This window comes from Lepidothrix coronata, unplaced genomic scaffold (assembly GCF_001604755.1).
Source record: "Lepidothrix coronata isolate B3197 unplaced genomic scaffold, Lepidothrix_coronata-1.0 Scaffold1, whole genome shotgun sequence".
NCBI classification, from domain to species: Eukaryota; Metazoa; Chordata; class Aves; order Passeriformes; family Pipridae; genus Lepidothrix; species Lepidothrix coronata.
Genome location: NW_016690181.1, coordinates 4,283,243 through 4,310,494, shown reverse-complemented (window position 1 = coordinate 4,310,494; position 27,252 = coordinate 4,283,243). Strand labels below are relative to the sequence as shown.

At 36.4% G+C, this 27,252-nt stretch overlaps 1 protein-coding gene across 1 annotated transcript in view; it reads left to right on the top strand.

Moving 5' to 3' along the window:
• The window catches only part of MYBPC3 (myosin binding protein C, cardiac), a 63,505-nt gene that overhangs the window by 13,627 nt on the left and 22,626 nt on the right, over positions 1-27,252 (top strand). Inside the window, exons 7-25 of the mRNA XM_017812759.1 lie at positions 553-601; positions 1,783-1,827; positions 4,250-4,306; positions 4,726-4,728; positions 9,045-9,068; positions 9,642-9,808; positions 10,643-10,775; positions 11,009-11,011; positions 11,419-11,543; positions 12,155-12,260; positions 16,222-16,388; positions 16,772-16,937; positions 17,868-17,974; positions 18,294-18,323; positions 18,488-18,624; positions 20,149-20,226; positions 21,453-21,612; positions 23,670-23,774; positions 26,901-27,089. Of these exons, the coding sequence (XP_017668248.1) occupies positions 553-601; positions 1,783-1,827; positions 4,250-4,306; positions 4,726-4,728; positions 9,045-9,068; positions 9,642-9,808; positions 10,643-10,775; positions 11,009-11,011; positions 11,419-11,543; positions 12,155-12,260; positions 16,222-16,388; positions 16,772-16,937; positions 17,868-17,974; positions 18,294-18,323; positions 18,488-18,624; positions 20,149-20,226; positions 21,453-21,612; positions 23,670-23,774; positions 26,901-27,089 (1,851 nt within the window). The remainder of the gene's footprint in view (positions 1-552; positions 602-1,782; positions 1,828-4,249; positions 4,307-4,725; positions 4,729-9,044; positions 9,069-9,641; positions 9,809-10,642; positions 10,776-11,008; positions 11,012-11,418; positions 11,544-12,154; positions 12,261-16,221; positions 16,389-16,771; positions 16,938-17,867; positions 17,975-18,293; positions 18,324-18,487; positions 18,625-20,148; positions 20,227-21,452; positions 21,613-23,669; positions 23,775-26,900; positions 27,090-27,252) is intronic.

Genomic DNA, 27,252 nt, shown 5'->3' with positions numbered 1-27,252 from the left:
GACTTAGGAGCAGCAACTGAGAACAGTTCTTCTCCCAGTAGTAGTAGTACACCAATTCATACTGATAGAGCAATAAAGTTCTGTCTATGCAACATCCTCAGTGAATTCCCCATACATCTCTACATATTTCCGAGAATTTATCTTTCTTTCAGAGGATAGGTTATAATTTATTATTAATAATAGTATTCAGCTAATATCCCATTATATTCTTATTAGGACTTAAATACCCTGTGAAGATGCTATTGAAACTAAAATTTAGCACCATGAGAATTGGCAAACAAGAGATAAAACAGTTCATCGAGGTCCAGATTACGATGCAACATGAAACAGAAATAAGTTATACACAAAACACTGGATTTTGAAAGCTTGTTAGTGAAGGCTACGTGTTAAAAGATGATGTTTCAAGCTCTCAGTATGCAATTAATCACACTCTACAATATAGGAATTTAGAAAAAGAATTTCTGCTGGTGAAAAGCTGTAGAAATAGCATTATATTTTTGCATTATTTTGACTTGCTCTCCCACTGTTCTTCATCATTTTTTGTCACAACAGAAGCACCTGTAACTGGAGACTTGGATATTCGAGCTGCCTTCCGACGCACGTGAGTATGCACAGCAGAAACCTATGTAGATCAGATCATACATCCATGCAGATTTCAATAAAGCTATCTAAAGGCCAAGCTGTTGTACAAACAAGTACAAATATCTCAATGTCTACTAAGAAATATTTCTACTATTAAAATATTATAGAAATCCTAGAAATCACTTAAGAGATTTTGGACTTTGTACTAGCATAATAATCACGCTTGTCTTCAATTAGGCAATTGATGTTATCGTTCTAACAAGAACTTCAGCACTTTTTTTCCAGACCTGTAAAGTACACTCCAAACACAGACCAATAGAGATGGAAAAGATTCTCTGTGTTGTCTAGTCTTGATTTTATCTGGCATGTACCTTAGTATAAACATTTGCTAAACAAGGAAGTGGAGTTTGAAGTGAGCTCTGTAAGGAGCAGATCTCTGAAAATATTCATGTAAGCATTTTGACTGTATTTGTTTTCTTGTTCTATACCTATATTAATTGAATGAAGACAATGGCATTGCAAGTGTCCATGTGAAAACTCAGTTATATGTAGTCTTAGATATTAAAACCCGCTATTGAAAAGGACATTCTCCCCCCATCTTTAATACCCTCTAAATTGGTGTATAGCTTAATGGAATAATGTTCCCTCCTATTAGTACGATTCACAAAATTGGTTAGGTATTTCTATTTTAGTTGACATTATTTTTCACTGTTGTGAATTTCTTCTCCCTTCGTGCAATTCAGTTTCCATTTTAGTTTTTATATATTTTTGCGAAATTACTAGACTAAGAGTCTTCCTACAGACATCTATTTCTTCATTATAGGGCACAAATCATCTGTGGCTACACTCTGAGTATTTCTCTATCAGTCCTACTTTTATATAAGATTTTTTTTTAGCATTTATCCCAAAGAACTAAAAAAGGCTTGCAGAATTCGTCTCCAGAGATCTATCTACAGGTAGCTGACCAGCCTTGCTGTGATGGCTGCTAAATAGAGGATGCTCAGTGCATAACTGCATTGTGTTATGTCACTGCAGTGAAAGCAGGCTTGTACAATTAAAATAATTTAGAATAGGTTCAAAGTGAGTGCAGTGTGAGCAGCTTCAGGCTGTTCAGATTGTCAGTTTCTTCTTTAAGAATGGAGCCAAATTTTGAACTGATCTGTTTAAATCTGAAGCTTTGTCTTTGATACCCTCACTCAGGAGCCTAGCAGGAGGGGGGAGACGGATGACTTCAGCCTTTCTCAGGTAGTCACTGTCTGTGTCAACTGAAAAATTTAAGTCTTACAATGAACTGTCTCTCTCTGCTTAGGAAAAGAAAAAAAATTCCACAAAACTAAACTGCAGCTTGAATTCCAAATAAATCATTGTTTTTAATATGTAGTATTTATATGAGATTAATACATATGAGTAAGTAGTAATGTAAGATAAATAAAGATAAATAAAAAAGATAAAATATAAAAATACAAAAAGACTAAGACACAAAAAGATAGATAAAAAGAGATAAAAAGAAGAAAGACTAGTGTGATAGTTCAGTGAGAGGCAGATTCATCTACAGAAAACGCATGTGTTTGGCAAGTGGCATCTCCTCACCACTGTTACAAGAAAAAAAGTAACTTCAAATTATATGCATGTCTGCCCCCTCTGTTGTACATGTTCTCCTCTCTACTGAGCACATTCTGACTAAAATTGCCGCTGCTCACAAAAATGTACCAACACACATGTATATGAAAATCTGTTGTTTCCTGGCACACTCCTTATCATATAGTATCATTAAAATTTTCACTTTATGCCTTTTGGTCCTAATGTCTTCTGCTATATGAAAAACAGGAACTCTGAGATTAAACTTAACTCTATGCATGTTAAAGCAATTATTAGGATCTTATTCTTCAGAAAAGCTAAACCTTGATTGCTGGGCCTTCCTGAAAATTTGATTTAAATACCACTTGTGAACAATAACATGATTAGTTATTCTCTCAGCTGTAGATTTTGATTTCCTGAATATTTGATTACAAGAAAACCTTTTCTAATTTGGGATTATACTAGTGATTTTTATATACCTTTTATATACCTTTATATACCTTTTATATACCTTTATATACCTTTTATATACATTTTGCCTGCAAACATGGAAGATTTTCTGAAAGTAGGGAACAAAGTGGCCAAAAATACACTTTTCTCTTTGAGCCTTATACCCAGGAAATTACCTTTTCCAGTGCTACACTATCCTGCAAGTAATCACAGAAGTAAAAACAATACTTTCTTAATGAAAAATGTCTTCTTACAACATATTCAAAATTACACAGATTTAAAATTGTTATTTAACCTTACATTCTCAAGCAGCACAAGAAGTTTGGCACTTGTTTCTGTTCTATTTTTTTAACAGTACTGTTAAAATGCCCATCATTTATCTGTTGAGACTGATTTTTTACTCTTATTTGTTTCTGCAATATTGCTTTTTCCTGACATTCTGATTTATACTTCTACAGACAGACTGATTTTTATTGAAGCAACTAATACTGTATATCAATAAAGGCAGCATTATGAGCTACAACTGCCACCAGTACAACTGAAAAAAAAATTCTGCTTATGAAACAGTAATTAGATATAAAGTGTTGCTGCAGGAAGAATATGAATGCTGTGAGATGGCATCATCAGATTCTTGTACTCAAGAAAACAGAGATGTTAAGAGGCAGATGAACATTAATAGTTGAGATAAAAAAAACCTGTTTGAATGCAAATTAAAATGCAAAAAAGACCTTTTTTTTTTTCCTAAGTGGAATAATCAACAGTCACAGAATCCAATACTTTTTGTAACTCCAAATACTTTTTATATCAAATCCCTAAAGTGATATTTTAGGAATTGAATCCAAAAAGTGATTGTAGTGACTTTATACTAAGATTTCAGTGTAGACCAGTGCTTCAAATGTTCAGAAGCACAGCTAAAATACATTTGATTCAGAACACCAAAAATAACATTGTGCCTTCCATCCCAGTTCATGATATGTAACAGACAGAACTATACATCAAAAAACTTCTGCTTGATGCTTCTTGTTCTCACAAGTCAATTCATCACAACGTTGCTTGTCATGATGCTTGTTGAACAACAGCATACTGAACCCCACCTCAGGATCACAGAATTCCTTCTTCGACTCTCCCAAGCACTAATGATGTGACACTTTTTTCAGTGTAATGAATTCTGGAATCACGAAGATCCTTAAGAAACAATTACAGCTGGGATAATATTAGGAGGGAAAAAGTGATTTTAGATTGCAAGAAGTTCCACAAAAAACTTGATTAATGCTGCCCTACATCGTAAAAAAATATCTACGCTCCTGGAAACTAGAGGAAAGAGGAAAGCTTCTGCAATACCTTTATGAGAACAAATACATTCCAGATCAATACCACCATCAAATTAATACCCTGTACAACTTTATGCACAATGGTGTAGAAAAAATACAAGTTCGTTATATATATTTCTTATACCTATATGAAGACAAATATGGACATAGAGCCTAATTAAGTCATCTTCCATGTCAAGGCACATTCTAAGTCATATAAACACATCTACCACTCACCTGCAAAAAAATGTCATCTACATAATGTTATAGTCTCACAAGCTATTCCCATCTCCTTCTGAAACTATTTATGATTTTCTATTACTATACAGTGCCGAGGGACATGATGAGGGGGCGGAGTTCGATTTTAGTTCCCTACTGAAAAAAAGGTGAGTAAAAATCCATAGAGTAACCCATATCTATAAAGTAACCAGGTTCTGTTAAACAACTCTGAGAACAATAATACTGGAAGAGGTCAAAGTTTCATAAATTCAGAATCCCTGTCATTTTCCTAAAGCAGCTCTAAATGGAAAAAGAATGACAGGTAGTTATGTCAACTTCCTGAAATACACAACATTTAATGCATTTCTGCTAGGTTTATACTGGAGAAAAAAAAAACAAAGAGAAAAAATTGTCTTTCCCAAGACAGAAAAGGCCTGGACTCAGGTAATTACATGTTTCCAGCAGGCCTTTCATTAAAAACAAAACAAAACAAAACCGAACCAAACACAACAATTTACAATATCTATCTATAATGCTGCCTTTTATAGAATTTTCTGTCCTACCTTTTTGCAATTCTTTCCATCAGAGAGTTGGGAGGACAAGCCTTTTTATGAGATATCTAAATGTTACTATTACACTGTACAACTATATATTATATCTTACGTGGCTGTTTATTGTATATATAAAATATATTCTATGTTGCATAAATATTATATAAATATTTTTCACTCTTCCATTCTCTCTTAATACTCTTAATTCTTATTTCTTGCTTTTACTTTCTTTTTTGAATTTTTTCTCCAATTCCCATCCTTCCTTGACATATCTGTTTTCATAACCTATCTACTCATGTTTTTCTCTTTTTACCAAACTCTTAATCTGGGTGTTTTGGATTCCACTGTTGCCAACAGAGAGTAAGATTTCTATTTCGTTTTATTATAAATGCATGGGTCAGACTGAATATAAGAATCATTTAGTTTGAAATAATGCATGCATCTTTGTCTTCTTTACATACAAAGCATGACAAAAATTGCACAGTATGAAAGAAAATTATCAACTGCTAATTTTTGAGACAGAAACGTTTTTAAACAATTAGTAGAAGTTAAGGGTGGGCCATTCAGTATGATCAATGTATTTCTCTGAATGTCCTTTGATCTTCACCATCGCTTTTTTTCATAAGCAGTTTTAAATTTTCCTTGACTTTCCAGATTTTCTCAATAACCCGTTGCTTTAAATTCCTGTTGTCATAGTAATTAGAATCAGAAAAATCATTTCCATAATATTGTTGCTGGTGCCTGTCAAACAGGCAATGAAGTTTTGTTTGCTTCTTTCTGTTCACTGACCCTAGCCATTCACTCTATCTTTTCAGCGCCTGAAGTGACTATAAACACCTGTTACTAGATTCGTGTTTTGCAAATCTCAACTTAGTTTAAGTTTTCACAATCAGCTACTTGGTGGTTGTTGTGAATCTGTGTTCGGTTTCTACTCAGATATTGGTATCACTATTTATAAAAAGTGTTTTATCCTCACAAGCAGCGTAGGATCATGTAGAAATATGAAGGAGCTTGGTTACAGAGGCAATAAATACACAATAGTCTCGTGTTTCACTCAGGTTAACTCACCCAAATTTCAGTGGGACAAGCAAGGTCACAGAGGTATAAAAAGCCCTGTGCTATGCAATATGCAATGCACCCAACTATAGGCAAATTCTGGCTTTGCAGTAACACCACAACCAGAACACTTGAGGGGTTTGATAAGGACACTTATCAAACTTCCTGTAACTGACATTGATATCAAAGTTCCTTGTACACACACTCTAATTTCTATAGAAAATGTTAACCAAAAAAGAATTGCTTGTCTTTTTTTAAAAAAAATTAAATAAAGGGATGCCAACATGAAAATATTTGCATAATTTCATACAGAGTCTCTACCTGAAATGAGGTGCTGAGTACTATGAATGCCCCTCGTAGCACCTTTCCCTTTTGCTCTCATAGTTGGTTTTGAGCAGTGATCAAACTCTAAAAGGGAGTAAAAATCTCCAGTACTTACAGAAATATTCAATTTGTGGATTTAAGTATTCATTATTTGTTAGACTAGAAATACGATTAATTAAAAGTCTCATCAATTTCCCTGCATTTTATCAGTGTTCTTGACATTTCTTGACTTACAAATCTCTGCTTAGTGAATTTAAGCATATAGATTCACTGCTTCGAGTTGTTTTCATGACCACTTCAGAAGTAATTTGTGGATCCTTCAGGCTTTGCACACCTCAAGTTGAAGACCACTCTTATATTAATCACAATAAATAGGTATAAAACCTCATCACGGAATGAAAGAATTTTTCATTAAAAGAGAATGGGAAAAGGTACCTCATGCTGAGGAACTCTCAAGAGCTATGTAGATTCAAATAGAATGAGGATTATTCATTTACCACTTCTGCTTTGTCACGTCTAATTTACAAGTGTCCCTCAATCCAGAGGTAAAGATCATTCCCACTACAATAAAGAGCTTCATTTAATACTATATCTCCTATCACTGTAATTTAATTAACTGGTGTTGACATACAGATGTCATGGGCCAAGGAGAGGTCATTGGGAAGAAGGACGGAACAGCTGTCACAGAGCTATTAAATGGGATAGTGAGCAGAGACCTTGAAGGAGGTGACAGCTGACAGGGTCCAATCAGTTGACAGTAACAGGATAGGAAGGAACCATTTCTGGGATGTACAAAACTATTTTTAACCCCTCCACATATGTTTGAAACATATCAGCTGCATATTCCATTTACAGCAGGTTCACTAAGCTGCATCGTAATGCCCCCAAGTCCATAGTTAACCTATGAGGTGATCACTCTGAATAAGGACCTCCAACATCAGGGAGAGTAACATAAGTGTGGGAGAAACTTCAGGAGTCCAAGAGCTCTATTACTTTTCGTACACTGCTTAGTTCCTGTAGGTAGTGGAAGAGTACAGCCTCCTTGTGCAAACTCTGTGTCTTTATGGGATCAAAGAGAATGAAAAATAGTGAAAAGGTGGACTAGGATGGGGAAAACTTTGCTCAAAGACATTTTTTTCTTTTCTTTTTCAGAACTCAGTTAAACAGTATAGAAATTACAACCTGTAGCTTTTAGTACCATTTTACATACAACTCACAAGCCTTTTCCTGAAATCAGAAAATATTAGTATTTCCAAGGAAGATACTATATTCTTTCTTATGTTCAAATTTCTTGTACTGTATACACCAAAACATTATTGTCAGGAAAAAAACGGGATGCAATGGAGTGATGCAAAAGCTAAAGTTAAAGTTAAGTTAGTCTTCTCAATAGTGAGAGATATTAGACTGTGGAATTTCTTCCAAATTGGAAGATTTTTCTCACTATGTACTTGAAAATAACTCACACAAAACATTTTTTGAAAACTCCATGAATACTCCTACCTGTAAATTTTCAGATAAATAGGGGATATGTACAGACAAGCCTACAAGTATGCAGATAGACTGAGAGACCACCAGTATTTATATAACGTCTTAGGGAAGATAACATTTGAATCTGTTAAGTCTTTATTGTTTTCTTTGATTTTATACTTCAAGATACACTTTCTCCACAGAATTTTAATTTTACTAGTACAAATAATTAAACACATATTTGAAATATTATATGCCCTTAGTTTTATGTACTTATATATCTATTTTAACTTACATGTATTTAGAAATATTTTAAAGTCACTCATTGATATGACCAGGGCAATTAACCCAAGAACTGCCTATGTTAAAGAAAATCTTGGTCTGTGTGGCAAATAGGTTCAATTTACCTACCTTCTACTAGGCAAAACTACAAATCATTTCTAGCTGCCTCAAACTAAATTATAAGTGTATGGAGAAAAGAAATCCTGATTAAATTTGTGGGTGATACTGATGTACTGTTATGGCAAAGCAAACACCCAGCACGCTTATCACAAGCACTCCAAACTTCAGCTACTCCTATCAATTCAATGAGTGATAGAGAGGATTTAATGCTTAGTGAGTGCTAAATCACTTCAAAGATATAAGATGTTGCATACCGTATTTCAGCTCAAACTCACTGAGCTGAAATCCACTTCTCTTGCTTCCTTTCTGTTCAAGAGCAACAAGGGTGCTGGAAATCCCAAGTCTGGACTGCAGTACTTTAATAAACAGCGCTCTCGTTAAAAGCCAACCTTTTTCAGGAAATAAAAGGACTACCAGAAATGTTTGGTTTTACCTGCTGTCTGGACTGACCATAGTAGTACTGTTAAGAAGCAATATTTCTCATAGACTAATTGGACTGTTCTTTTCCTGAAAAAAATGGAAATACACCCAATAACATTCCACTTTTCTCTGCATTACCTGTTGCATAATTTGTCTCCTTGGTGAAGTTTACCACTGAATATGGCTTCATTATAAGGCTGTGTTCTGCTGGACTGGAATCTGTTTGATCCTGGTTATATCAGAAAATACAGCCATGGGAAGTTCCTTTTCCTTAAGAAATTTTTAACAAACTGTCATTTTTTCCATCATTTCTCTGTTTACCAAAAGGCAAACTATGACAGGTAAAAACTCTATGATGACTGGATTTGTTTCCCTGGAAGGCAATCAGTCATAATTAGGAAAAAACAGAAGTGCCTATTGCACTTACAATATAAATCTTACAGTGGAACCATACAAAGTTTGGGAGTGAGTTTGGTGTCAATAAGGATCAGCATTTTCCTTAGGCCTATTTCATAGCATTTGCATGAACGCCTTCATCTCCCTGCTACCGAAGCACAGGCATGTTCTGCTAAGGGTGAAGATGACATTCATGGCTCTTTTATATTAACACATGATGCCCTCTTTCTTGCCCACGGGGATGCTGCGTGTTTTTCCAAATGGTTCTCTGCATCATTCTGGAGTACAGCAGCTTCTTGCGCTCCGTAAATAGGTAAGGTTATGCCAATTTCTTTTTCTATTTACAATCTTTTAAATAAAAAATACAATAGCAGAAAAAGAATGCCTTTCCCAAAGCCAGATAACCAAATTTTTCCTTGGTTTTACTAAACCAAACTTTAATTCTTCCAGAATCACCAGTTCTTTGGTTAAACTATAAAATAAGTAGTCCATCGTAAATACTGTTGCCACTACTTACCAGTCTTTTTATGTTTTATAGTTTACTATACCCAACAACTGTCTTTACAACAAGTGATAAATGTTTTAATAATCTGTGATTCTTTCTAGTGGGTTTAAAGGGAAGTTAAAATTTATTAGTTTTGGTTGTTAGAAATAAACACTTCAGGACAGCAATTGAATTTTAATCACTGTATATATAAACATAAGTAAAACTAATCTCCAATTTTATTTCATTATTTTAGGTAATACTATAGTAAAAAGTTAGATTGCTAATTTTTTTTTAAGAAGAAGAAATGGCTTCATCAAGGCAATATGTAGCTGCCAAGCCTAGAGCTGTTTTTAAATACTCTTAACAGTGGCACTCAGAGACACTAATCCTTTTCTGCAGAGGTGAAGCAAAATCTGAATCACAGTCTGATGTTGATGTCTGGGACATCCTAAGGAAAGCTCCTCCTACTGAATATGAGAAAATAGCTTTTCAGTATGGTATCACAGATTTGCGTGGGATGCTGAAGCGCCTCAAACGCATAAAGAAGGAAGAGAAAAAAAGCACAGGTTGGTGAGATGTATTTATTCTAAATATAGAGTTCATGTCTTCCTTTTTGGGAGTTTTCCAAATGTTAACATCAGCTGGACAGCAGCCAGATACAAGAGCATGAGAAATAGGAGTTTCCTGTTCCAGTTGTCACACAGTCTTCATATGAAATGCTGATTACCAAAGATTGAAGCTAAGCCCAAAGTTCTGAGGTACCTTGTTCTGAAACTCTGGATATATACTGTATGTGATCATTTCACTAGTTTCTTCAGCTTGGCCCCTTATATTTCCCTGAACATAAAACAACAACATCCACTACTTGCTTCCACCCACCAAAACTGATCAGTATGTCAGGTATCAGTGATAAATACAAAGAATTTAATTTTCATTGGTATGATATATCTGGAATTCTTGAGCCTTTTCTAGTCCTGTGAAGTATTAATTGCCTTTTTGTAATTAACTAGTTTTAAAAGTCTGAAACACAGAAGGTAAACTGCCATTCGTCAGTACTGAGATCAAGTATCGTTTTCCTACGTGGGCAGACGTAGCTGCAACTCTATTTAGGATGTGTTGAAGTACATATTCACATCTCATTTAGAATATTCTACTCTGCTTATTTTAGTTTATAACACATGCTCTTCATCCTGTGTTAAGGGAAAAAACAGAAAACAGCACAGGATGAAGAACAGACAAAAATGGTAAAAATTCAAACAGTGATGCAGAAAGTGGGGAAGGTTTAAGATGACGGTAAGCAACAGGAAAAGGAATAAAGATTTATTTTATAACACAGAATGAGAAAAAAATTTAAGTATAAAAATTATTAAGATGCTTTTTTTAATCATTCTTCATCATAGCATTCCTCAAGAAACTGGATCCAGCTTACCAAGTAGACAAAGGGCAAAAGATTAAATTAATGGTAGAAGTTGCCAATCCAGATGCTGATGTGAAATGGCTGAAGAATGGACAAGAAATCCAAGTGAGCGGCAGGTAAATTAGAAATACGAGAAATCAAAAAAGGAATGAGCTACATCTTGGACAAAGTGGAAAAACTAGTTTTTCTTAGAAAGAAAGGAATAAAGTAGGGAGAAATGGGAGCTGAGAAAGAATCTATATGGTGCTATGGCTCAGAGGCAGTTTGCTGTTCTCATGACTTTTTCTTTTTCTTCCCTCTGCTCTATTTATCTGCATGTGGAACTGGATGCTTACATCTACATACTTAGCAAGTAAGTACTGAGATTATATTCTGATTTTTCTGTGTATATCCAGAGTTCAAAAGTACTTTCTCATGATATGGGATATACTTCAGCGTAACTTGTTTGCAAAAGCAATTTCCAATTATTTTTGCTGAAGCTATTTTTAATGGCAGTCAGGCTAGGTCTTAGAAGACCATTCAGCATTGTTCAAAGGGGTTTGTATTTCTCACACCTGTATTTTCCAAAATTTCCTATGCTAGTTGGTCAAACACCACTGATGCCCACTGCACCAGGACAGGGATATAAGGGCTCAAGTCTTAAGGCACCTTGCCACTGACGTCAGAAAAATAGTAGGAATCTTTTTCTTTGCCAGGCAGGAGAAGATATTGATCCAAGAGGGATTTTTTCTGATAATTACATTTATATTCTCTTTTCAGATATATTTTTGAGGCTGTTGGAAATAAGAGAATACTGACCATAAACCATTGTTCTCTGGCCGACGATGCAGCGTATGAATGTGTGGTAGGGGATGAGAAGAGTTTCACAGAACTATTTGTAAAAGGTGAGCAATGGAAGCAAAAGAAAAGAGAAAAGAGATCTCCCCTAACATTTAGCATTGAACTACTGTCACCTTCTCTAGTCTCAGATTAATCTCGTAGGAAAGGAAATTCTCAAACATTAAAAAAAATCAACAAATTCTGAGATTTATTGAAGTAGATATTTTTCTCACAGTTAGATGAAGGAAAATTTTCCCTGTAAAAGCACAGTGACAATTACCATTAATTCTCATTTGGAAAGTGATTTACATCTTCTCAACCATAGTGCTAGAAACTTATTTCAAATATTTGATTCTGCTCAAGATAAGCATGCACCTCAAGTTCTACAAGCCGATCAAATAGTACAGAAAACTAATACCTCCAGTTTATAATTTCAGAATATATATAAAAACTGATTAATCCTATGTTTTTATTTTGACTCATGAAGCAAAAACCAGAAGGTCATTTGAAAATTCTGATAATGTTACCTGGCATAGTAAATTTTTAAGTTCCAACACAGAGAGCATCACCATATATTTGGCTAGGGGCTCTTCCTGTGGAGTACAGAGTGGTGAAATCTACCTCTGGTCGCCAACCTTTCAGAATACTGTTTTAATAAAATCATCTTTGTTTCCAGAACCTCCAATCTTGATCACTCACCCACTGGAGGACCAGATGGTGATGGTTGGAGAGAGAGTGGAGTTTGAGTGTGAAGTGTCTGAGGAAGGAGCTACTGTGAAATGGTAAGGGAGTAGAAGAAAAACAACCCCAAACCAACATGAAACCTTATCCCTCCATGGGACATTCCAAGATCAGTGTTTGTGGACTAGACTTGTGGAACAAAAAGGGAGAAGGCATCCTACACAATTATTTTAAGGAAAAGAGGACAAGATTGGTCCTCCTCTTATATGTCAAACATTGAGAAGGAACTGAGAGGCAAAAATATGACACAAAAACCAAATTTGGTATAGGTATTTTATAGTGTCTCTATAATTTCTTGTTCAGTGTTTACACTTCAGTAATGTCTATTGCCCAGACTAAGCAGATCTGTGTTGTGATGAGTTTGCCGTACTTTGTGGAATCTTCTGGTCTTCTCCACTGCAGTGAAGTCTTTGGGTTTTTTAAGTATTTTTTCTTAGATAAAAAGTTAGTGTCTCTTGAGACAGAGAGGGAATGTATCTGTTGTGGCAGTCCTGCAAAGCCAGTCATTATGCATACACAGTGAGATGGATTAAGATGACAAGCATTTAGACCGCGGAGTGCATTTTTTCTTGGGCATTCCAACTGAGCAGAAGCTGGAAGGTTTATGCTGCTTGGGCAGGCATGGCAAGCAGGTCTCACATGCCATGCCTTATGCACACTGTTCTCACTTCATTTCTCTACCAGACGGAATTCTCTTGTGCTTGTTAACAGCTTCAGGCACATGGTTATCAAGCGTTCTCACAATGCCCATTACATTCCTGGAAAGTGCCAACTAGTGATCTGCTCTCCAAAAGGAAGGAACTGAGAATTTAAATAGATCCCAAGAGCTAGTACAGCGTATGCACTGCACTATTAAAGCCTCATGCACAGGCACCCACATGCTATTGTTCAGGAACTGCTTCCACATGCCTGGTCACAAGAGATGGGGACAGCCAGATCAGTTCCTCTCAGAGCACAGTGCAGCTGCCACACTTTGATCCTATGCCTTTGAACAACTCCCATACATCTTGCAGAGCTGATATCTGTGGGATAGGTATTTGGTGTGACACGGGCAAAGCACCAGCTGTCTCAGTCTGAAATACAGCAAGTGGTCAGAAAAACTCATCAAATCATGGCAACAGAAAACTGAGAAGTTAGATATTTACACTGTATTTTACTGGTGTTATTATGTGAGACTCAGTCAATGCTTTTTGGCAACAAAAGGGAGTATTTTATACAGCAAAGTATCCAGGGAAAACAAGAAAGACAGTGTGGAGATAAGAGTTCCAATTTTATGGCACCTTAGGGAAATGCTCAATAGCTTAAGCCAAGTAACAGGCACTAACTCAGAGCACCTGTTGGAGCTCTTGCACCCTTTAAACCCGGAATATGAAATCACAAGCACATGAACAAAGGCAATTATGTGATTTGCACAAGACAGAAATAAGGGGTAGGCACGGCCATCAGACTAGGGCTTGGAGAATTTCTTATGTGGATCTCTTCATAGTAATCAGGAAAGAATGCTCTCTTGATCACCCAGAAAGGTTTCATATTATTACATCTCTTATGAGGTACGATGGAACAGTTTTTCCTAAACTTCAGATGGTCTTGGAAATTATGTAATTCTTTAAGAAAAAGATGTAATAAAATACATAGTTTTGACCTGATTTTTCTATCTCTGAATGCTGGATATATATCATCTTATCATCTTCTCAGCTACAAACCTTAGTGATGTATAACAATAAATCTGAGTGTCCCAATTATCACATAGTACCTCCATCAGTGATACTTCAGAAGACATTAACCAATTAATCCTTAGAATCCAAAGAGGAAATAGGAAAGCATTTCCAGACAAAGAGGCATTGAGCTGTAGAGTTGAGAACAGATATCTGATCTTGCAGATGCTTAGGACTTGGATAGATTAAACCATGCCTGATCTACCTATTATTGCACTTGTTCTGCTTCAAATGTGAGGCTGGACCAGATTGCCTATGGTGGTCTTTAAACCAACACTTCTATGATTCTATATAATCCTCCATTTATAATTTAATATAAACAGATTCTTATGCTTCATTGCTCCAGTTGCCAAAGGAAGACCTGTAGTATTACCTTAAAGAGATAATATTACACTTAAGGTAATATCTGCTTTTCACTGCAACAGTGTATTTATTTTAAGCCAAGTGATATCTGGGAGTTCTTTTCTGAGATTTTACAGTTTTATCACTCCTCTATTGGTCACTACACACCTCTGCAAACACTCTACATCAGCAATGTCCTGGTCATTAGCAAAACAAACAGAAGGTAAGTATACTATTCCCTTCCCAGGGATTTAAGACACTAATCATTACAGACAGTCTATTTTCATTATTTAGAGAATATTTCAATAGAACTCTTTCTTACTAAAGGCTGAATAGAACACTCATGTCTTTCATGAGCCACATACCAAAATAGACCCCCAAGAAATAAATTTACAAGTTCAACTCTGGAACTCTAGCCACGGTACACATGCCTGGTTTTGCCACAGCAGCATGTTGAACTCTGAGATCACAGTCCATTCTCAGCAGTTCAGCAAAGGTTTATACATTGCATTGTAGCACTTGTTTCAGAAGTATCCTGCATGAATCACAATATGAGCCTTAGGAGAGCATGTCAAATGCGGCTTCAGGCTCTTATCTGAAGAGGAACGAAGAGAAAAGATTATCCTGCATTTCAAGTGGTTGTTAAAGGCATCCTCTGTTTCCTCCCCTTACTAGTGCTGTTCCGTGACGTGGAAGGGAGACCAGTCTTTTACTAAAGCAACCATAAATTCCAATAAGCTGTGTTATAATGAACAGTTAGGAGAGAGTAACCTGTAGGTATTTTGAAATGCAGTTGCAGCAGGTACATCTAAGTCACAAGTTGTAGTATTCTTGTCTCTGCCTAAAGTTTTGATCATGTGATTTACTTTAGCAGACTAACAGAGGTAGAAGATTTTCTTGCATACAACTACCTAGAAATTAGAGCTTTAGTGTTTTAATGAGTCCCCAAGTAGCATTTCAATTTCCTATACTGTAAGTTCATTTGTTAGGCTGAATAGTCACTGGTAAAAAACAAAGGAAATGACACAAGATAGAAGGAGCATTCTTACTTTATTAAAAGCATACATCTTTTCTGTTTATTTTTCCATGTGACTAAGTTTCAAAGAGAAAACCTTTTTCATTTACAAACTGCAGCAATATTCAAGCAACATCATAGAAATATATTCAGATAATAATGAAAATTATAAAATTCTATGAAATTAGTAAAATGAAGAAATTACAAGTTATTTTCTTGTAGCCTGTTTATGTTATTTAGGATTAGGAACAGGAAACCCTTGAAACATCTTATGTATTTTTGTATGACCTTGACTAAACAGCATGAATATTCCCTGTGCATTTCCCTTCATGAGGATTGGAAATTACAATAATTAAATTTCCTCCTGGGCTGGATGGTGAAGCTTAGTTTAGTAAAGTCTTATAAAATATACTGTGGCATCTTTGAATGGAAAGAACAACAAAATTCAAAATACACATTCATTTGAATCCATCTTAAAATTTTCTACTTTTACTGATGCCCACAAACCATGAATTTACAAAAATTATTATTCATATCAGGAAAATTAAGACTTTTAGGTAATTTCCCCAGCAAGACCCATTTACCTTATGGCAGCTTTTAAGATAGTAAAGTCCCTGCTGGTGAAGTGTGTCTTCATCCCTGTATCTTCTAAAGCATTTAACATACTTTCATGTTTATCTGTAGGATATAAATAGTAACAATCAAGTAATACATTGTGGTGAACTCTCTTGAACCAGAAGTCAAATACCTAGTGAAAACTGATGGTCAAGCTAGAGTTGCTCTGGTTCCAATAGACTCTTTTTTTGCTAACTTGAAATGCTACAAAGATTGGTTTTACCTTGTGTCTTCCAGTCTCTAGTAACATTGAGCTGACTCTTACTTTCCTCTTTAAACCATAGAAAAATGACTCAGCACTATTTGGCATTGCAGGGAAAAGGATGGAATTGAACTGACACGAGAAGAAACATTCAAATACCGATTCAAGAAAGACGGAAAAAAACAGTATCTAATTATTAATGAGTCAACCAAGGAGGATAGTGGACACTACACTGTGAAGACCAATGGTGGGGTATCGGTTGCTGAACTAATTGTGCAAGGTAGGCACCGGGAATATCATAGAACCAGAGAAGCTTAAAATCTAAAACGGGCAAAAGGTAACCTTCTCCAGGATAGTGCATAGAGATAGCATAATCCTCCTGCCAGGGAAAAAGAAGACGTAATAAGGGGCATAGGGTTTGAGGCATAAAGGCCTCAAGGAGAACTCAGACTTCTGTGCCGGATGTAACAGATACTCTGATAATAACAGGTGCTAAGCTATGTGTCCTGTTAAAGCCTTGCATGCTGTGTATTTCCCTTCATATTTCCCCCTTCCACAAACAGCTTGCTCACCCCTTGCCTTTTCTGCTCAGTAAATCCACACTATCTACTCTTGCGCTATTCTGACTTTTTATGCGTGTATCGATTATTCTCACAATATCAGAGAAAAAGCTGGAAGTTTATCAGAGCATTGCGGACCTGACAGTGAAGGCACGTGACCAGGCAGTCTTCAAGTGTGAAGTTTCTGATGAAAACGTGAAAGGAATCTGGTTGAAAAATGGAAAGGAGGTGGTCCCAGATGAAAGGATAAAGATCTCCCATATTGGCAGGTTAGTCTCGTTTCAGAAATCAGGTACAGGCTTAGGTATTGCATTGCAATCCATAGGAGCAATTATCTCAGGGGATAGGAATATAAAATGAGACTTTGTCCTGGCTTCAGATAAAAGGAAAAAAGTTTCATATGCAACCAACATTTAGTGACAGACTTGCTTTGGCATGTGTGCTGTAGCCTTTCTGAGTTGGTGTGTTTTACATGTATGGCATCAGTGGCATATCAGTGGAAGTAAATCTTAGTTTGCATTAGGTTTTCATGGAACAATCCAGAAAAAAAATGGTTAATAGGTTTTAAACTAGCAGTAGTGTTTAGCAGGCAGATTAAGATAGTGCATGTGTGTAAGCCCTACAGAAAAACTAGTGTTTATATTAGCATATACAGTTGTGCAATTCTGTGCTCAAGTTTCCTACCAGTCTAACTACTACTGGAAATGGAGACCAAGAAGATTCAGAAGATACACAAGCATTAAATGATACGTGAAATTTTCCTTGGTACTCCTTTCTGTATTCTATTTTGAAATTAAAATAATACAGGGATGGAGCACCACTTTTTAGTTTGTTTATTCAGAGTTTATTGTTGTCATGATCTGATCAAATGAAACCAGTCAGCAGTGCTACAACTGCCCTTGTAATAGTAAAGGACTGGACTAAAGCAGGGAAACTGCTTCCTCTCTTCAGACTCATCTATGCATCTACCTTGGCAAGAAAAATCCATTTATATACAACATGCTGATACGGATTTGCTTTAATACTGAAAGCAGAGCAGTCTACAACCCTAGTGGTTGTTGACTTGATGTCAGGGCAAAGGAAGAAGAAATAATAATGTCTGTGAAAATCCTATAGCTTCCACCTTATCTCTTGACATAGCCCTGTTTCTCCTGGAGAGGTAAGGTAAGGGAATGGAATACATTTGTTCATGTTTCCAGAATCCATAAACTAACTATTGAGGATGTAACACCAGAGGACGAAGCTGATTATTCCTTTATTCCTCAAGGATTTGCTTACAACCTTTCTGCCAAGCTTCAGTTTTTGGGTAAGTTATCTTACAACATGTAATGGGAATTCTGGAGGGATAAAATGAGGACATCAATTATTTTTATACCAGGCAAGAGTATGCAAATCTCTTTCCTGATACCTCAATATAGGCACATTGCTTTTCCTTGTTATTTTGTGTTATCATTATCACATTGTTTTACAGAGCCTGTTTTCCAGTTTATTGCACAAATCTGCTGATGAATATGCCTTATGAGGTTTTAATCAGTTTTAAAATTACTTTCTGGGTGCAAATGCTATGTAAATTCTGTTTTCTGATCTATTTCTCCTCACTCCTCCCCTCTTTTTCTTTCCCCCAGAGGTCAAGATAGATTTTGTACCAAGAGAAGGTAAGAACAGCAGCCATTAATTATATGCAAGTAAGAATGTTTTCAATAGCAAAAATAAGCAGTATTTTTATTAATAATTTAATATATTAATATTCTGGGGTGTAATATTTCATATGGAATACTCAAACTGTATTTAAAACTTATTTTCTCTGCCTTTGCTACAGAACCCCCCAAAATCCACCTCGACTGTCTGGGCCAATCCCCTGACACTATCGTCGTAGTGGCTGGGAACAAACTGAGGTTGGATGTTCCCGTATCAGGAGATCCAACACCTACTGTCATCTGGCAGAAAGTAAACAAGGTAAGGTGTAACTTCACGCAATGTCTGAGGCAAGAAAATCACAACAGAAATTCATTTTTCTTTCTCAAATCTTATTTTGATTTACAATTCTTATTTACAAGTATTTTCATCTTCCTTCCAATTTTATTTTTTTAAACCTCAAGAAAAAAATTAAATATCTGCACTGCAGCTTTTTGAGATTTAGCTGGTTTTGTGATTCATCCTGAACTGTTCTTTTTCTGAACTGTTCCTTGTTTTTTCAGTCCAAAAAAGGGGTCTGATTATATATGACTAGACATATGTACCATGCAGACAGTAGGATACCACATACATTTATTCTCTTCTTACTTCAGAGAAAAATAAATAAATGATGAGTCACCCCATCACCTTCACCTGATAGAATAGATATGTTCTGGAGATGGCAGCTTCTTTTTTTAATCTTTCTCAAGAATCCTACAGTCTGTGAAGAGAATGTCATCTTAGCAGACTACTAGTATAAAACTGAATTTGGTATAATGAAAAGAGAGGACACTTGTTATTTACCTTATCAAAGAAAGTACAAAACATTAGAGAAAGAATTTAGAAGCTAGACTCAAAACATTGAGTGAGCATCCTTTCTGGCTATCTCAGAATACCCCTGCTCCTCACCATCTGTGGGCTCTTGAGCTATAACTAGTACAAACCAGAAATACTTTATATAATATTCTATAGCATCATTATACTTCCATAGGCATACATATAGAGAAAATAATATTGCCAATTATGTTAATTCTCCCAATCTTATTTCTTCATGATTGTACCACATTCTTTGTTCAGGTTAGCATATTTAATAACATTTAGGACTTTTTTTCTGCAATGCAGAATTAGTATGGAAACAAACAAAAAAACCCAAGGAACTGACTCTTCTATATAGAAGTTTCTGTAGTAAAATGATGATTGGGTATCAGACAACCCCTATCCAGCATAATTTCTAAAGTGTGAGGTCTCAACGTAGGAGTAAAAGCAGTCAGTCTTGATTGAAGGATGTGTAACATATACTTACTAATGAAATTCTAAACAAACAGTAGCACAGCTTCAGAAGATGTGGTTTGATGTGTGTTAAAGAGCTGACTGTACTTATGAGTGTTAAAATATTTACATCAAATTACTATACCAATTTTACAGAAAGGAGTAACCTTTTATTTGTGTAGTTACCCAAGACGAGTAATGAGTACCAGAGGACACAGACAGATTCACAACCATTTACAACTCTACTGAAGGAATGTCATGCATCTTTCTTTGTAAAGCTGTAGATTTGGGTTTGATGACTTACACTTTCCTTAATTCACTGCATTCTGATACAACTTTCTCCGTTTCTGCTTTTTACTTTTGTATTGGTAGATTTCCTACCCAGGTCTGCTTGCTGCCTCACTTTTCTCTTCGTTTTTCTCACACCTCCAGATTCAATCTCCCTAACAAACCTATGGACTCTTCTCTGTCTGCAGAAACAGCTTTACCATTCTGCTCAGACTTAGCTGACTTTCTGTGGTTTCTTTGCTTATCTAGAAAAGTGACCTAGTTCGAATCAATGATGATTCCATGGCTCCCTCGGAAAATGGCAGTGATTTAAATACTGATAATAAGGTAAGTTCCTTATTATTTATGCAGATGCACAAACATGTTTAGTGTTTTCCAGATAAAAAGCCATATTCAAAAGGAAACAAAATTAAGGTCAGTAGATATTAAAACTGGTGAATCAAATAGCATATCAGACCCAACATCCTGCCTCATAATGGTAACTGCTAAAGACTTGACTGGACACACGAGATTTGGTGAGTAATTTTAGAGTAAGGTGCTGACTAAGGAAATCTTTCTAATCGTCATCACATGATGGCTGCATTACAAGGAATCAAAGCAGTAATTTGAAAATTATTTTAAATTTATTTGTGAGTGTTTATCTTTTTTTCTTCCCACTAATCTGCAAGCTTCAATAATAGCTAGAAGAAAAATAACTAGGACAAAAGCTTACAGGACACATGGAAAGATGACAATGTCAAGAGAGTGGACTACAGTGCAGTGATAGAGGACTCACTTTTCAACAACTTTCATTGTTGTGCTAAGTAACTTCTCTTTTGATGGAGTCAAAAATATTTTACATTTATTATGCAGCAATAAACCATTCTCAGGGTTAGGATTCTGCTGTACTAGTCAATATTTGGACACATATTCTTGTTATAAGACTAAAAATACAGAGGCACATTAAGAAGAAAGGAGCGTGTTACATATCTACAACAAAGTTGTGATCATTATGTTTAGACTTTAGCAAGGAGTAGAAAGTTTCCCCATATGCCATTATTGAGTGGCAGAAATCACACTGATGCCATTAACAGTTACAAGAAACATGATAATTTTTTTAGAGAGAAATTGGTCAAATCAATATTATCTGGTGCCAAATATAGATATTGTTGATCAGGAATGTTTGCTCAACCATTTGAATTTTTTTTAAAAAACTTTCTTTAATTTACATGGTACCCAACTGTTATCTATGAAACTCTAGTTTCTAGTGATGCTAGCAACTATCCCCAGTAGGAATTTGTGGAAGTACTTAATAACTTCTTTGAAACGTAACTGGGTTTGTGGGAATCTTAACAACCCACAGACTTTCAGAACCAATTTTATTATTTATGAGAGCCAACCAGTCTATATTTTTCTCTTCTACATGCAAATAGAACTTGAAAAGCATTATAGCTTGTCAATAATTTTTATAATATTCAATGATTTGTAGATTTTCACCAGCTTACATACAGAGTCATCAGGCTGTCCCAGAAAAAACTTTAAATGATTTTATCTGTTACTTTCACTGCCCACAGCTTCTGTTTGAATCTGAAGGCAGAGTTCGTGTGGAGATACATGAAGACCATTGTGTCTTCATCATTGAAGGAGCAGAAAAGGAAGATGAGGGAGTATACAGAGTTATACTTAAGAATCCAGTGGGAGAAGATAAGGCTGATATCACAGTCAAAGTTATTGGTAAGTGAAGGAAAGAAGCAAACAGAGCATGAAAGCATCTTCAATTCATTGAAACTCATCCTTCTCTAAAACTGAGACAAGTTCTGACCTTGGGTTTAGAAAAACTGAAAAAGATTGTAAAAAGAGGAACATTATCAATCATAAATCTGGCAGAAGTATTTTTTCAGAGGTAGTTGCCTTCTGTGTGAAAAGTTAAGAGAGCAACTCCCAATAGTAATCCATGTATTTCCTGTTTCAGGTGATCTTATCATTTTATGGATGACATTCTGTTCTAAAGTACATGCTTCATGCTTGTCTGAGATAAGAAAAATTTCTAGTCATTTTGTTGTGGTTTACGTTTTTAAGCAAAGATTACTTCATTCTATAAGCAGTAAACGGTTAATGGAATAAAGAAACATTATGTATCTGATGGAAGACAAACAGATTGACAGACACTTCAATAAGTCACAGAAGAGCTGGGAGGAATATGATTTTGAGTCAGTTATTTCTAAAAATTTTTCATAATATTTAATTCGCTGATACCCTGGCACACATAACAAAAGGCTGGGTTATAAGCACATTAGAAATGATAAAAGAAAATTACTTGCACCTACAGTATTAAAATTTAGAATTGCTTGGTGAATACTAAGTCTCCTTCCTTATTTTATTAATTCTAAGTCAGGATATTTACTATGAATATCTCCAAAGTGACAAAATATGTGAGACATGCAGTCATTGTATTTTATAACGTTTATTCTAGAGAAAATAAGAAACCCTGAAGCAAGGCTCATCTTACGGAGCAGAATTACCTCATTACCTTATATTTTTGCAAAAAGTTCATTATTTCTGGGAAGAAAAAGGGAGCTGAATAATCACTGGTATTTAAAGAAAGCACGAAAGAGTAGGATTCTCTTTAGACTAAGTTGATACATTCTCAGTTGTACCTACTGTTGCTATCTGACAATGCTGTATCGCAGAATCAGGGAATCACTTAGGTTGGAAAAGACCTCGAGTTCAACCTATGATCATCAAGTCCAACCTATGACCCAACACCACCTTTTCAACTAGATCATGGCACTACGTGCCACATCCAGTCTTTCCTTAAATACCTCTAGGAATGGTAACTCCGCCACCTCCCTGGTCAGCCCATTCCAAAATCTAATCACCCTTTCTGTGAAGAATTTCTTCTGATTGTCAACCCTAATCCTCCCTTGGAGCAGCCTTAGACTATATCCCCTTGTCCTGTCACTGGTTGCCTAGGAGAAGAGACTGATCCCATCTGGCTACAACCTCCTTTCAGGTAGCTGTAGAGAGTGATGAGGTCTCCCTTGAGCCTCTTTTCTCCAGGCTGAACAGCCCCAGCTCCCTCAGCTGCTCCTCATAGGACTTGGGTTCCAGATCCTTCACCAGCTTCATTCCCCTTCTCTGGACCCACTCCAGCACCTCAATGTCCTTCCTGAGTTGAGGGGCCCAGAACTGGACAGAAGATTCAAGGTGCAGCCTCACCAGTGCTGAGTACAGGGGAAGAATCACTTCCCTGGTCCTGTTGGCCACACTATTCCTGATACAGGCCAGGATGCCATTGGCCTTCTTGGCTACCTGGGCACACCACTAGCTCAAGTTCAGCTGCTGTCAGTCAGCAGCTACAGGTCCTTTTACACTTGTCCACTTTCCAAACACTATTCCCCTGAGCCTGTAATGCCACATGGGGTTCTGGTGGCCAAAATGTAGGAGCTGGCACTTGGTCTTGTTGAACCTCATACTGCTGTCGGTCTCAGCCCATCAATCCAGCCTGGCCTGGCCTCTCTGCAGGGCCTTCCTACCCTCCAGCAGATTGACACCCCTCCCAACTTGGTGTCATCTGCAAATTTGCTAATGATAGATTCAATCCCCTCATTCAGATCATCATTAAGGATATTAAACAGGACTGGGCCCAACTCTGACTCCTGGGGGACACCACTAGTGACTGGATCAATGTTATACAGGAAAAAAATAAGTGTTAAAGAAAAATAGTTAATTTACTTGTATAAAGAAATTGAAACAATAACAACTCTCGTTCATTCTCATACTTTCTTCAGATGTTCCTGACCCTCCAGAAGCTCCCACAATCAGCAACATTGGAGAAGATTACTGTACTGTGCAGTGGCAACCTCCTAAGTATGATGGTGGGCAACCAGTACTTGGTAAGAAGTCCTAAAATATTAAGTCTCCTGCAGCTTTGCCTATACTTTTTGCTGTTCCTTTAAAGTGGCACAGAAGGATTCTCCGTGTTTACTCACTCTAGGAAGGCTGACCCTCAGACACTAACTACTCTGATGTGTCTAACTTTCAAACCAGTCTAGGTTCTGGCTCTTCAATTTTGAGGAGACAGTGCCCCCTACCTGTGCAGTTTGAATCAGAGAAGTATTTCAGCGAATAAGTTGCCACAGAAAAAGAAGTTGATTATCAAAAATAGTTAAAGCTAAACATTCTCATTCAAGATAGAAATCTTACGCCAGTACACAGGCCTTTGTACTTACCTATCAAATATCAAACAGATCTCTGGCCGCCTCAGTCATCAGCTCCAGACATCTGCAATCTCAAAGCACGCAATACATGTTTTTTAGTGGAAAACTACTTCATAATTCTATTTCATACAAAATAATGCATCATTAAACACTTTTTGATCATTTTAAGGACCTTAAAATCTGTGCTAGAAACTAGAGTGCAAAGTTATCATGCGATGCAGGAAATGAGCAGGCACAATAAAGAATATTACTGACACTATTTTAAGTTCTGCTCAGAGCATGGAGAGTTTTAGATAAAACTCTCTGTGATCCTCAGAAGAAAAATAAAATAATGTAGGGTCTTGAACAATTTTAGGGGAAAAAATTCCTGTGTAGTCCATATCTAGCAATTTGTTTAATAAAGATGTCTGAGTTTCTTTAAAAAAAGTACACTGAAAGCTCTATGGACTTCCATGGAGATGTCAGGGCTAGAAATTCTCTAAAATTCTTTTAATCTCCTGCATATTATCTGGAAGAGAGGAGTTTGTATTTGCTTTTGGATGTTTGTACTTCATTAATTTCCACAAGATCAGTCTCATTTAGTTCAACAGAATTTATCTGTGCAGGAATAAACAAGGTATTGCTGGGCCAGTCCAGTCCATTGTGGTTTCATCTGTTCTGAACAGAAGCAAGCAAGAAGTTAGCAATTTAAACTATTGTGTGCAAAGATACATACCAATAGCTGTCCCATTACCACAGCCAAACCCACCTCACTGACTATGCAAAGCCCATGATTTTGTTTTGTAGAGTTTTCAGAGCACATATTTTAGAAAGTTCTTTGTTTCATTTTCACTGTCAAAGGAATGATTTTGTTATTGTTCCACTAATGACCCTTTGCACTACCTGAGGGAGTTTCTTCAGTCAGTACAGGACTGCACTACCAATAGAGCTACAATAAAACCCCTGCAGCAGGGGGGAGAGGAAAACCCAAGATGCAGCACTGTCCATTCAAACATAGCTTTAAAAGCAAGTTAAAAAGGCAAGGGGAAAAAAGGCATATGCATTCTTATCTGTCTTCATATTGATACAGATGGCATTGTAGGCAGAACAGACATAAAAAAGAAATTCACACCCCATCTTCACCTTTCATGGGGTTTTGTGTGATTTTTGTATTACTAAAACAGTATCTTTATCTCTCACATATTCTGTGCATTTGGGGAAATAATCTGCTTTACCAAGTGTCAGCAACACTACCAGTATTGTCATTTTACCTCCTTTCTGCCTTTTTTTTTTTTTTAATTGCAGTTCTGGTATGCTACAGTGAAGAAATATCTCCATTCTGACAGGAAACTGTTTATCTAAAATGGTAGAAAAACAGAGACTGAGTTGATGAAACTTCTCTCAGTCTCATAGACCCTGGTGAAGAGACAAAAAAAACAGGAACATATCAAAGGAACCACAAGTTCTTTGCTTACAGCTTTTAACTCTGTTTAAAAGCTACAGAAAACAAGCATGCCAGGAGTAACTTTATGCATTAGAAGCGATAATACAACCTGTCAGCTTAAAGGTACTTCCACCACTCATTTCCCAAAACATTATGTAGACTCCCATGCTCTTCTTGTACTTCAACATAGACAGAAAAGGCTGCTGATGTATGGTGTCTGTGCCTACAGCATGTCAGCATATGTGCCACCTCCCTTCAGACACCCTAAGTGTGAATCATACTTCTCAGGTATACCAAAAGGACATTTGCAAGGTTGATAGCCATGACATTGGTGAGCAGTACGGATTGAATCACTCCCCTACACAGCTCAATTCATAAGTCCTTGCTTTAGACTTATACTGTGGTAGCTGATTGCAATTACAGACATCTGTACAGATCTCTGCAGTCTATGAGTAGAAACAGACATATACAATAAACATGTGTGAATGGCATGTGTAAATGACTATTCAGAGTATGCCCTGATTATTCATTCTGTAGTTAAAAGATGAAGAGCTTTCAAAGCAAAGTTTGTTTAAAAGAAGCCTACATGGGTCAGATCCAGTCACGTTATCTGCAACACAGAGAAGCAGCAGAAATTTAATATAGCTAGATGGAAAGAAACAGTTGATCAGTCCTTTGTAGCAGGTCAACTGGAAAATATCTTCCAACGTGATATACAACCATCCTCCATATTAAGCATCAGGAATCACAGATTCCATTGTCAGTTTTGGAAAATGAGAAGTTTATCTTTTAAACCCATAATCGGGCCTTAGTCATTCTGAAAAACAGCATGGTAGTGTGGGAAAGGCTGTGGATGTTGTGTGAGTCAGATGTACTAAGACCTGGATTCCGGGCATACAGACTAAGCTGTCCTACAGATTTGTTCTGCAGTGCAGCCATCTCTCTTGGTTCTCTGCTATCATACAGGCTCACTTTCCTTCCCAAGGAAATCAGAGCAAGAAAAATGGTGAGTGGCCACGTCTCACTCCACTGTAGGGTTGAAGGAAGCTGGGATCTGCACGGTCTGGGAAGCATTCTGCACTCTGCAATTCCACCATCTAACAATGAACACAAAGATCTAGCATCAGTTGTTAGATAAAACATTAAAAAAAAAAGGAATTGTCAAACTGTTATTCTAACTAATATTTTGTTTGAAATTTGTGCTGTTAGTCAAGATTAGTGAATTGCAGCAGAATACAAGAAAAAAAATTAACTTTTAACTCTATGCTTCATCTTAAAATTTTCCAGGCAATTTCTCATTCTCTTATAAGGGTTTTCTTTTTTCCTGCATGAGATAAGAATTTGCAGTTCTTTTACACAATAACATCTATCCTTTCCAGGCTATATTTTAGAAAGAAAGAAGAAGAAGAGCTATCGATGGATGAGACTGAACTTTGACCTTTTAAAAGAGCTAACCTATGAAGCCAAGCGAATGATTGAAGGAGTAGTTTATGAGATGCGGATTTATGCTGTGAATTCTATTGGCATGTCCCGGCCAAGCCCTGCCTCAAAACCCTTCATGCCAATTGGTGAGTTTTGCAACTCCAGGTTATTTCTAGGACAAAACCAAGACAGGATAATTTTCACCTCTTCTCTTCAACTGCTCTTATAGCTAAAAAGAATGTGTTAGGAAAGAGGCTATCAACCACCTCAATATTCTATATTTAATCAACCTTTTCCTTTGTAATCTTC